The sequence below is a fragment of the Mastomys coucha genome, unplaced genomic scaffold (assembly GCF_008632895.1).
Source record: "Mastomys coucha isolate ucsf_1 unplaced genomic scaffold, UCSF_Mcou_1 pScaffold16, whole genome shotgun sequence".
NCBI lineage: Eukaryota > Metazoa > Chordata > Mammalia > Rodentia > Muridae > Mastomys > Mastomys coucha.
In genome coordinates, this window is record NW_022196898.1 from 70,643,499 (window position 1) to 70,656,654 (window position 13,156).

General features: G+C 36.7%; 1 protein-coding gene across 3 annotated transcripts in view; it reads right to left on the reverse strand.

Moving 5' to 3' along the window:
• The window catches only part of Usp53 (ubiquitin specific peptidase 53), a 58,423-nt gene that overhangs the window by 30,829 nt on the left and 14,438 nt on the right, over window positions 1-13,156 (reverse strand). For all 3 annotated transcript variants that reach the window (XM_031375342.1, XM_031375343.1, XM_031375344.1), the window contains 5 exons: window positions 12,321-12,980; window positions 6,165-6,257; window positions 4,779-4,913; window positions 2,909-3,022; window positions 2,746-2,828 (listed from right to left, as the gene is read on the reverse strand). In XM_031375342.1, coding sequence (XP_031231202.1) covers window positions 2,746-2,828; window positions 2,909-3,022; window positions 4,779-4,913; window positions 6,165-6,257; window positions 12,321-12,464 — 569 coding nt within the window. In that variant the 5' untranslated portion in view covers window positions 12,465-12,980. The remainder of the gene's footprint in view (window positions 1-2,745; window positions 2,829-2,908; window positions 3,023-4,778; window positions 4,914-6,164; window positions 6,258-12,320; window positions 12,981-13,156) is intronic.

Sequence of the window (13,156 nt, forward strand, 5' to 3'; positions counted from 1 at the left end):
ATCTGTGTTAGTCAGATACTGTCAGAGCCTCTCAGGAGATGGCTATATTTAGGCTGGCTTGCCCTTCCCTCTGATAAATGGTTATTAGCGCAGAAGTCTGGAATACAGGAAGAGAGTATCCTTTTTAATTACTTATTTACTTTGTGAGATATCATCCTTCTATCTAGCCCAGAATGGCCTAAACTTATTGAAATTCTCCCACCCAGGCCCCAAACACTTAAGATTATAGGTAAGTGTCACCTTGTTCAGCTATACTTTTGTTTAAGACTTCCTGGATGAGGGTAAAGGTTCTATGTGGAAGTAGTTACAATATAAATTTTTTTATTCTACTAATTAATAAGAAGAAGTTTGAATTTAAATTCTACCCTAACAAGTACAAATTGTAGAAGTTTCTTTCTTTGCCTAAAGTTGCCAGAGGCAGAATTAAGCGTTTCAGCTAGGGGATGGCGGACTCCAGCAGAGTTACCCAAGTGCTAGACTTGTGCCTTTTGCTTGTATTGTGAATACTAATGGCCTTGTTAGAGCTGGGACAGACATTTTCCTACATTACTGGGAACTATCCCTCACACTGTAAAATATCAAGGCATGTAATACCTTAAAACAACTATTTAAGCATTTTCAAAGGAAACTGTGACAGGTCACACACCATCACTACTTTCCATCCCAGATGCTCTAACTCTACTATATGCTTCATAGGTGCATGGTTGAACTAAGCCACTAAGAAATATTTAGTAACCAAAAGTACTCCCCTAACACACTGCCCAAGGACACTAGAAAGCACTCAGAAATAACAAAACTGACAGTATCAGAGTAATGATACATACATTTTATAATCAGACTTGGATTTCTATCTTAATCCATCTACCTATGAGGTAGATTTACCAAATTAAGCTCATTAAAGTGATAAAGACCTTGAAGTAACTTTGACTGACGAATCAGAGTTTGCATCTTATCTAGCTATCTCACAGAGGAGGAGGGGGAAGGAGCTGGCAGACAGGCACACAGTAAGCAAGGCAAACTTTTACAGTGACTATTGAGATCTCAAATACAATAACCTAAGGTTATACTCATGTTTTCCTTTCTTTTCCCTTTATCCTAGCTTTGATCACTGTAAAGGAGACAAAGGCAGAAACAAGGCCAATACAAAGGGGTCATCTTAGTACAGATGAAGGATCTTGTGCAGCTCATTTACCAATGAGTTTATCACTTTAAGGTCATTTTCCTAGTTCAAAGGTCTGCTATAAATATTAGAGATATAAATCCTACATGTTTTATTATATAATGTATATAGTCTGAAATGCTCCAAAATCTGAAATTTGAGAGCTAATATCATGTTATGAATGGTAAATTCTAAGTCTATGTTCATGTGATGGGCTTCACTTAAGATGCAGGCTCACCAAAAGAAATATAGTCAATTAAATTGGGAGGTGGCTTGTAAGAGAACAACAAAGAGTGAGACTGAATGCTTTGCTTGATATTTTTAACTATTGTATCAATTTTGAAAAGAGGACTTTATAAGTTACTCTTTCTCTGAGATGAATGCTTTTTAAAATCATCACAGCCAATGAACCAGATCCTTACCCTCACCTAATGTCTATGCCACCCTCCAAGCAGAACCATTGTTCATTGAAACAGTTGGTGAATGACTTCATGGACAGACCATCTTAATACACACACCATTTCTTAAATGAATGTAACCTGTTCCCTGTGGGCTAAGAATGAAGACAATCACTCAAGTCAAATAGCTTTGACCATAACAGGAAATATGTATACAAAAATCGTGCCTACAATTCATTCCTTGGCACAGCAGAACTGTCAACTTTTAGCTTAGCTACAATGGAGGTAAAATCCTTAGGTGATGTGAGGGTCATTGAAGTACAGCCTTATTACAATGAACTCCAATGTCTAAAAACTGTTTTTATTTTGGGCTTGTACCACAGTAAGAGCCAAGACTTTAAGCTCTACTAAAAACAAAACGACTTTATCTATTTATGTTCATTTAAAAAAAATACTAGTAGTGATGTATTATTTTAAAATATACAGTTAGTATGTTTGGAGTTATTTAAAATTTATATTGAGAAAAACATAGGTATTTTCAGTATTGCTGTAGACAAGCATCTACATAAGACTGTTCAACTCATTGTTTTATATCAAACAACTTTTATAATACTCATTTTTATTGTTACAATACTTTATAAATTTTAAAGAATATGACAAAATAAAAAAAAAAAACAAAAGGTATGGCAGTTATGGAAGGGTTTCTCTGGGAGGAGTTGGGGTACAAAAGGGACACAAGAATGTGATGTAATTTTATTTACATAAAATATGTTTTTAAATGTTAACAAATTATGTATCTTTTCTCATCATAATGCAATAAAACGTACCAATAAAAAAAGATGCAGGCTCACTACAAATACTATATAAAATTACTGTCAGGTCATATGTATGTTATATAAACAAATGAATTCCATATTTAGCCTTAGCTTCCACAAGACACATACTAAATTACTTATATGTATTTCAAACCGACATTCGAAACCTTAGTCAAGTACTTCAGGTAACCTATATTAAGCTAAATTCTAAGCCTTCAGCCAAGAAAGCTACCTCCTGGGCTTTCTTATTAAAGCACATTTGATAATGTCAGAAAGGAAAATCCATACTATGTTATAATTTCTCAGAATAAATGCTTAATGTGCTTAAATGTGCTCTTAGCCTCTTTGTTAAATATCCTTTGAGAGGTCTTACCACAGGGCTGTTGTAGAAATGTACCTCACGAGTTCAGTAAAGGGTAGAGGGTCTGAAGATGCTCCACAGCTGCGGCACACACACTGCAGGGAAAAACATACGCTCAATCTATTACTCATGAGACAGAAGTCCAGTATTTAAAAAGATAACTAAGACATGTTACCTGTTCATACAGAGTCATAGCAAACTTCTGATGAGTCACACAAGATTTAGAGGTGCACATGTCTGCATCCCTGTTTGGCACCAGGTGAAAATGAATTCTCGCCAATATGTTTTCCTGTATGTTTAAATTAAAAAATTTAAAAAACACAAGTGAGATAAGTTTCTGATCTGCAGAGAATATCTTAATATATAATTACCTTTAACTGAACATTTTCCAAAGTATAAATGCAGAAATGTCATAACTGCTAGCTTTTCAATTTTCCTCTTTAATCACTGTAAATGTTCAAGTACTCACCTTTTGCAATGCTAGCTTAAAAGGAAAATCAATGAAAGAACTATAAGGCCTTATTTTAAATACTAGTTAATGCATAAAATTCAGTATCAGAAACTGAATTTCTAATATTCCTAGCAATCTCATATTAAGTAAAATCAGGTTAATGTTTTTAAAAAGTACACACTTGCACATGCATGTGATGGAACACCAGCAAAATCATTTGAGACAATGTCTCTCGTTGGCCTGGAGCTTTCCAATTAAGCTAATGAATATATATATATATACTATATATATGTGATATTATATCTCTATACATACATATCACACACCCACCTCCTCTAAGGCTCATGGATCATTGATAGGGTGTCAAGACAAGTAGTGGACAACTACACGAAAACATTGTCTTTTGGACACAGCAGAATAGTTGCACATGTGAACTCAAGAGATTTTGATAGTGTACTCAAAACCTGTGCAAACTGAAGCCAGGTCAAATCTCAGCACAGAGAGGGGAGATGTGCATAAGTTCCCACCCTTAGGCACACAGTTTTTGGCAACAGTCAGTTACTGGGAGAGGAAGAGACAGTTTCCTCCAAGTGTAGCGTCTGGTAGGTCAGCGGCTCTCCAGTGGAACTATACATCTACAAGTATTTGGGCAGTACAGACTGCTCTTGAAAGATTAAAAACCAAATAGGACACAAAGTTGGGGGGTCAGTATATACATTATGTAAAATCTATTTTAAAAAACTATATGCATATTTTTGTTAGCTAACATACAGTAAAAATCAGAGCATAAATAATCAGATATACAACATGAAACAACAGAATGATTCAAGTTTAGTCTTGAAGGATGAACAAGATATATACAGACACTGACAGTCTGTCGGCCGCCTTACCCAGCCATCCAGAAATAAGGAAGCAAACACCAAGCTCTTCCCCATGCAGTTTTATTAGGATCCTTGTAATCTTGCTTGCTACATCTTACTTATTTCTACTTACATTTTATTAGTTACATCTTGCTTCTTACATCTTACTTATTACTATTTCTACTTACTCCTATTCCTATTCTTAGTTCTATTCCTACATCTTACTTCTACCCTTACATACTTACTCCTATCTATCATACTTACTCTTCTATACCCCATACTTACTCTTCTATCCCATCACCAGCCCTAATTCTACATACTTACTATCTCTACATACTTACTCTTCTAAATCTACATCTTGCCTCTAACCCATCACCAGCCCTAATTCTACATACTTACTCTCTCTCCAGCCCCCAGCCCTTGTGGGTTAAATACTTTCCCTGGTCCCAATCAGCATCAGCTACATGGCAAAACATAATAGACTGCGGGAATTCATGCCAGCTTGCATCACAAACTAGAGGCACTCAGCTTTTCCAACTAAGGCTTGTTTATCTCAATGCTCTCTGCTCTGGCCGGAGACCAGGTGTTCAAAATATACGTATATAGGGTGGCGGCTGCGGCTCCCCACAACAGTCCTGACATTTTTCATTCTTATATTTTTTTGTTTCCAAATTTGCATCACAAGAGGAAAAAACTATTCTTCTAAGTTCTTAAGGTTTGTCAGCGATACTTACAAAGCACTCGGCAGCGTCATCCATGAGGCCAAGCTGAAATCTCTGCTCATCTTTGAAGCTTTCTGCAAGAGCATGCCTTATGTTATCTGAGGGAAGTGCTTTTTCTCGACTGTGTTGAAATTGTGCAAATATTGTCTAGAAATCAAAAGTATATCAGTAGGTTGAAAGCAAACAACTTTATAGACACTTTAATAATTTTACTACAACATAAACAAACAGCATACCCATACCCAGGTCCATATAAAGTTATTCAAGGACCGAGGAGATGGCTCAGAAGGCAAAGCACTGGTTTGAGGACTGGAATCTGAACCCCCAGAAACCATGGAAGAATCCAGGTGGGCACAGAAAGCCTGACTGCAATGTCACCATGCAATGCAGAAGGCAGAGACAGAGTCTCTGGAACAAGCTGGCTAGCCTGACTCCTTACTGAGCTCCAGAGTCAGCTAGAGACCTACTCAAAACACAACTTGAAGAACGACTGAGGGAAACACCCTACAGAAAAGGCACCCGTCCCACCTCTTACTCCCAGAGCTGGACTACAGAAGAATCAAATTCAAGTCCTTGTATTGTACAACAAACACTGAGCCATCCTTCCTCCTCTGTGACAGACCTACTTTGCGGTCAGCAGAACTCCCCTTACCTGCGAGGCCTAGCTCTCACCACTCTCTTTTGCTCACAATACTTTTGGTGCTCAGACTTTTTTGGTATTCGCTGATCAACATTTTGAAGTTGTTTCTATGACTACCTGGAAAGTTCTCCAACAAGGCCCTTCACTGAAACTTGATCATCTTTTCTATGTCTTGAGTCAATTATCAACCTTTTGGTGAGGGTTTTTCTCACTCCTTAATACTTTTTGGTTTTTCCTGGCTAATATTTCCTCCTTGGCCATTCACATCATTTTTACCACCGGACATATGCTTACACACTGTGTCCTATGCTACAAAAGGATATAAACTCCATGAGAATGGGGCTTTGTTGTTGTGTTTGTTTATGTTAATAGGATCTCACTATGCAGCTTAAGACAGCCTTGAACTTGAAATTTACCTGCTTCCACATCCCAATGGTAGGAAGAACAGAGTTTGTTACAAATTATACTCACTGCATTAACCCAATAATGAAAGTAGGATCTAGAAGTCAGTAGTAGCTAAGGACCGACATTAAAATAAATAATAATTACAAAACAATGAAGAATATTCTCAACAATTTCATATTACTTAAAAAATTAAATTTTAATTGTATAACATAAAAGTAGATTAAAAACTTGCCATGTTTTAAGCATTCATCTTCAAAACTACGTTATTTGACAATGAACTTCAATCACAACCAAATTAAATAATCATCAAAATTAAAATTTTGGAGAATCAATAGTAATTACTAAATAGTTACCTTCAATGCACAAAATATACAGGCATCTCCCTGACATATATGTCCCGTCAGAACCCTCAGGCTTCTTCGGAATATATCTAACTGCCATAAAACCTAAAAAAACATATGAATGAAAAGCAGAACTGAGATTGTTCTCACTATGGAAAAAAAAAAGCACATTTGGACATTTTAAAAGCAGTAAAATAGTAAGTAACTTCTTTAATCTCCTGTACATACCTGGACTTGCATAATCACTACAAACAGGAGGCACAACCCTACATAGAGGAACTTCCTACTGATTCATATGAAAAGGATGGCAATAGAGCACAAAAAAGCCCAAAGCTTTGAGTTAAGTGTCTGCACACAGACAGGATATATGGGATACTACATGGAGAACTTGGCAGAGACATGAAAGAGGAAGAGATTATAATACTTGGAAACACCAGAAACCTAGGAAGGAAATATAATTAGACTTTAAAGCTAGGATGTAATAAATAGTAGTCAGTGTATCTTAGCAAGAAGAATGTCTGACCAGTATGTGTGTGACCACATATACTAAATGAAAGACTTCTGTGCTAACAGGAGTCTCAGCATGGTGATGGTCAAGCAATGACTTGAATATATTCGTGGCAATTACTCCTTAGACATTTGCTACTAAGAAACAAAGTCAAACTACAAAAAAGTGTAACAGTTGAAAAAAATCAGTCCAATACCTAAAGCCAACTTAATACAACCCACATTATACACAGAGGAATAATATTATTACATATCTGTTTTGGGGAAGATTAATAAACAAAATGCAAAGCACGTAGTGCAGGGCCTGACACATAACTGATACACAGCAAGTTTGTCAAGATTCCCTATGTCTTTTTAGCAATTTCTTCAAATAATATAACTTAAAAGAACCCACTTAAAACATCTAAATTCTCTCAATTAAAAATAAGATGTTAGTAAAAGGTTAATTAAAACAAAATGAGTGTTTTGTAAAGAATTTGGTAATACTAACTTTATATCTTATCTCAGTATATCATAAAAATACAAGATTGAAATCTTTTTTAAAGGACTCAACAAAAACAATGAAGATTCATGATAGCAAAATGTCTAATAACACATATCTAAAGACAGATGGCTTGGGTTCCAGCCCCATCTCTTCTGTTGAGCAGTTCTTGAACTGACAGCCAAATGTTTACTATAAAAATCTATCTCCAGGAGTTGTAAAGGTTAAATGAAATGGTATACGTAATAGACAAGGATCTAATATATAGTAACTACTCAATATTTTCTTGGCACCTGAAAATTTAAATTCTTCAGTAAATAAGAAACCGTCAACAATCAGTTCGTAAAGTCAGTAATGTCATTCAATTTTAAGATTTTTTTTTTTAAAAAGGAGATTGAACGGAAGTGCTCTCCATGGATGGGCAAGAGGAGTATTCTTAATGGCAATCTCAGTGCCAGGCATGGATGGCTATCTCTCTACCACCTAACTTGAGGCACCTCAAGACACATGGGTTATTACCTCTGCATTTAGCTGCCCAGCATTAACGAGATGGTAAGATACTTCCGCTAAGGATACCACTTACTTCCACTGCAGGACACAGAAAATCAAGTGGACAGAATAGGAAACCCTCCACCTGCTGGCTAGCATTCACAGTGCTGGAAGGAGCTATGCAAGCTGATGGCGAAGAGAAGACACACATCCTCAGTGGTCTTACTGGACCCTGTGAATTACCATTGACCTGCCTGCCTCATTTAGTGTACTCACGCAACAGGGGCAATGGCAGCTATGGGAGTAGCCAACTGCTTTCTGATTGGATACAGGGTCTGCTCCATTTCATGTATGGGTTTGTAAACTTGTCAAAAGGCCATGACTTGGGATGTATTAGGATCTAGGGGTAGAGCACATTAAATAGTTATGTTGTCAAGTTAACTTCTAATATCTAAGTTTATACCAATGGATTTGTGTTGCTCTCAACTCTAGTTAAAGAAGTTTCTTTTTGTTGTGGGTAACAGTTAATGCAGAGACTATCTGACCAATGTGCCAGGTGGAAACAATAGCTGGATGGAGACAAGAACTCTGAAATGCAGACTTCTGGATGTAACATGGTTTTTGCAAATGTCATCTCACAGTCCCTATTGTTATCTGCAAAGGACCTGTACAAGATTAAGCCAGTAAAAATTCTAACATGAATGGGAAAGGCACTATAGGAGTCCTAACCCCCCAGTAAAGGAGCTATTGATGACTAATGGCTGCTGAATTGTTTTGGGGGGTGGGGGTGGCCTCTCTGTGGCATGGGCTCCATATGCATATGTCAGTACTATTTGGACTAAGGAGGAAAGGAGGAAGCTGCTGCTGATCACCACCACCACCACCACCACCAAGCCATGAAACAGGAATGAAGATGAGCTGGGGAGTCCCAGAGAAATTGGAGGGAGGAAGTGGGGATGGGTATGACAAGAATACATTGTATAGATATATGAAAATTTCAAAATAATATTTTTTCTGTACATTATTCAATATAGTATCATAAAAACTTAAGACAAAATTCTTATCACAAAATTATGCTAATTATAATCCACCCTTATACCATTTCATAAAATTATATTCTATACCCTGTTACAAAATAAGTCTCAGCTAGCTGCTGAACTAATTAGTTTTTAACAATATTCCTTTTTTTAATTTCTTGCATGTAGTTATTTAATATAATCCTAAAAGATATTATACAGGTTTTTTTTTTATTTCTACATATAACTTAAGTACCTCCAAAATAAGTACATAAAATCATGTAAGTTTCCCTAAGGAATATAAACTTTGATCATATCTCTCACTTCAAAACACTATAAAAATATACTGAAATGATAAATAAGAGACACAGTGTACAAATTCATTCACTGCCTTTCACTGGATTCATACCTTTCCATAGCTGCATTTGAAATTGGTATGGCCTTACAAGATGGATTCCTCATTTTATTTCTGAGCAATCTTTAAAAATAATCATGATCATGAAACTGATTATTAACAAGACGTTTTCTGACAGGAAGTCTACTTGAATAGAATTGGCCTTACAAATTAGCCCGCAGCAACATCTGCACACTGGAGGCTGCTGGAGCCGGCAGGGCAGAGCACTGCAGAGTCCTCCCCAGGGATTGCACAGGCTCCCTCCCAGTGAGCCAGTGAGCATAAGCAGGACAGCATCTTGGGCCAGGGAATGAAACATTCACATGAACTCACATGAAGAAATCATGCTCTGAGCTCATGGGAGGACCAGGATGAGACCTATGCTCAATAGTCAAGGTGGAAAACTTAGGTTCACAAGAGCACTGGCTGAAGAAGAGTAGTGTTGGAAAAAATTAACATTGAGAGTAAATAAAACTGTCCCTGCTCAAGAAACCAGAACACCAAAATAACCAGACTGTTTCCAACTAAATTAATCTTGGCCCAGAATAAAGTTTAAGATTATGTTTAGGAATCCAGAAAATATCTATAACTTCACAAAGTAAAACTTTGATGACTGCCAATAAAAATTAGTGGCCATTAAAGCAAAAAAAAAAAAAAAAAAAAAAAAAAAAAAAAAAAAAAAGAGGGGAGGAGATAGAATGCTAAAATTCTGTATCAAGGGTAAAATTAGTAGATAAGCACAGAAAAACAATTCATAGACTAAAGGTTAAGATTGAACACATGAAGACACATATCAAATATTTACTAATGAAAATTAGAATGTCTAAGATAAAAAATATATTTTTGTTGTTTGTTTTCCCAAACAGGATTTCTCTGTGTTGCCCTAACTATCCTGGAACTCAGTTTGTAGACTAGATAGCCTTGAAGCCAGGGATCTGCTTGCCTCTGCCTCCTAAGTACTGGGATTAAAGGTGTGTGCCTCCACACCCAGTATGAAAAATATAATATCACAAATAGCAGATTAGACTTTTAAAAGGTAAAGAACTAACTTCAAGACACAGAAACAGAAACAGAATCCAGAGAATGACACAAAGGAAAAAAGACAAAGAAAGTGAAGGCCACACGCCACTGGGAACAACCATGCTTGTCTGGAGGCTTCCAAAGGAGGGACAGACAGGAAAAACATCAAACTGACAGCTTCAAGAGACGCAACACATGCAACCATGAACAACACTAAGAAAAAAAATCGTAAGAGTGGCCAAAGGAAAGGCTGTATGGGAAACCGAAAAGTGGAGATCATAGACATTTTCATTGGAAACAATAGGAGTACATACAGAAGGAAGACCATCGAGGCCTGCAAGGCCCCATCTCCCCATCCGTGATGCACCTAAGGCTAATCTTGGAAGCCCCATCCTCCTGCCTCAACCTCCCAAGAGCTGAGATTAAAGGCCTACACCTCCACACTTAGCTTCAACTCCTTAATCTTTCAAACACAGAGGTGAAATGGATTTTTCTTCCAAACATACAAAAGCTAGAATAATATATTACTAACAGGCTAGCACTATAAAAAAGTTAATAAAGTTCCTTCAAACAGAAGAAGACAATGTTACATTGAAGGTGGTTCTATTTAACATAGCAGGAAGTACCATAAACAAATGTTATATAGAAAAATAGTCTTTATGGCATGTCCATTTAAAAATGGGATGTCTATCTAAAAAAAAATGTTACCAAGAGACTATTTCTACTTTCTTGACTGAACTCGCAATTTGATGTTATGTTTTGTCTCCCCAAACCATACACACATATACATACACACACACAAACACACACACAGTGCACACGTGCACACACACACACATACACACACATGCATGTATGTATGCACGTGCGTACACACTGTGAGAACTAAAGGAAAGGAAAAATGTAAAAGTAGAAAACAGGAAAGACCAAAATTGACAGTTGGATCCAATCAAAGCATTTAACTTCAACTATCTGGTGCTTGGATTTTCTGATATCCACTGCCATTCTCTAAGGACTATTTTCTCTTCATACCAGTAGACTCTCTGAGCTAGGTGTTCAAAGTGAACTCGAGCCCGTGTTTTCCTAACGCTCCCTTTCCTGGGGGAGCTAAAGAACTTTCAGGGGGAGATCTGTTCCAGGTGGAAAACAGCTGAGAACAGCTTTCAGATGCTGGGGTATGTGGCACGTCACAGATGTGTAAAGTCATTAAACAAACAATACAGGTCTAGTTAACATTAGTGTTCAAAAGAAAACATATGAAGCTGTTAAAAGGGCAAAGCATATTTCACAGAAGAAAGATTATTAAAAGTAGAAAAGGATGTTTATATACATATTTATTGAAATAATTTCAAAAAGGTATTAAACTGATGAAATAATCCTCAGTTAGTCTAAAACAGTGGTACTCAAATTATAATTTAAATGGGAGTTTAAGGCTCACTGTAAGGTGAAAGAAAATAAATTTGTATTCTTTTATTAATTCATTATTTTATTTATTTATATCCCAAATGTAGCCTCCTTCCTGGTTCCCCGCTATCAAAGTTCTTCCCCCCAGCTCCCTCCCCTTCACCTGTGAGAGGGTGCCCCCCCAACTAAATCTGCATTATTTCAACCTATTTCACTGTTTTTATACCAAAGACTGAGATTTACACCTGACTTATTTTTAAAAAAACATGTAGAACAGTGTTAGCTAATTAAAACAAAAAATGTTTACTTTATATTTTTAACTTATTACACATTTTGAATAAAAATCTTCTTTATACCAGATCAGTGTACCATTCTATGGGAAAATATCATTTCTAATTATTATAAAAACCAAAACGTTCAGAAGAGTATCTTCTGCGCCATTAAAAGTGACATTAAGGTATTCGAAGACTGAGCAGAAGGTTTAGTTGGTAAAGTACCGGTCATGCATGCCTGAGGGCCTGCGCTCAGATCCCTGGACCATGCAGAAACCAGCAATGGTAAAGTGTGTAACCCCTGGCATTTTCCTGGAGCTCAACCAATTGGATGAGCTGCATGGTCAGTAAGAGAGCATGCCTCAAAAAACGAGGTGGAAAGCAGCTGAGGAATGACACCTGTTGCTAACTTTTGACTTCATGTATCACACACACAGAAACCTATATGCTCATGCATATATAAAGAGGTACATATAACCAACCCCACACACAGACAAGTCATTCCCGTCAATGAGGTATTAAAAGAATCATTACATAAGAGTCCAAGGCACATTAAAAGCTGAAACAAGTAATTAAAGGTCTCACCTGTACAGCACTATTAAGAAAGCAGCTGTTCTGTCCTGGTTCATTTAACAAGCCTACAGTAGGGGCTAAGGACAGCAAACTTCCAGCTTGATAGGCTTTGCCAAGATTACCACTAGGTTTCCGTAAAAATTTTACCCAGGCCATTTTCAAACCACTTCTTTTGCATTAAAGTTAAGTAATATGCTTATGTGGTATTCTGGACAAGAAAGTGGGTGATGTCGAGTTGTCTACTTAATTCCACTGCAAGCCACAATAAAACTATATGCTTCCAAGTCCATATTGTTCCTGATGTGTTACATTTCTGAGGACTTTCATATGTAAAAACAAAGTAAATGTTGAATTTCTGAGAGCTGAAAAGCAACCTATTTTAAACAAGGCCTTCTAGGTTTAATAATTCTTAAAATTTGTAAGTTTGACACGCTGATAAAAATAACTTTAACTGCTAAAAATATATGATGAATAGATCATTTTCGATAACGTGTGAATCATTAGTCCTGCTGGGCTGAAAACAGAGAAGAGTCAAGGTGCAGAGGCAGCATCCGCAGCGGTCCTCTGCACATCTGTTTTCTTTATGTTTCCTTAGTGAAGCAGCTTTTCTCTGATCCAGGTGAAGGTAGCAAAGAGGACTCCATATTTCATCAGCATGATCTCAAAGAAAATCTACAAAAAAAGAGAAGGAAAGGAAAAAAAATTAAGTAAAAGCTGATCAAGAGTTTCTCACTTATTATTTCACACAATCATTGAATAAATCACAATTCATCATCAAAAGGATTAGAACAGCATTCTGAAATATGAAAATAAAAACATTTAGATATTTTTTAGGTTGTTAGGATATT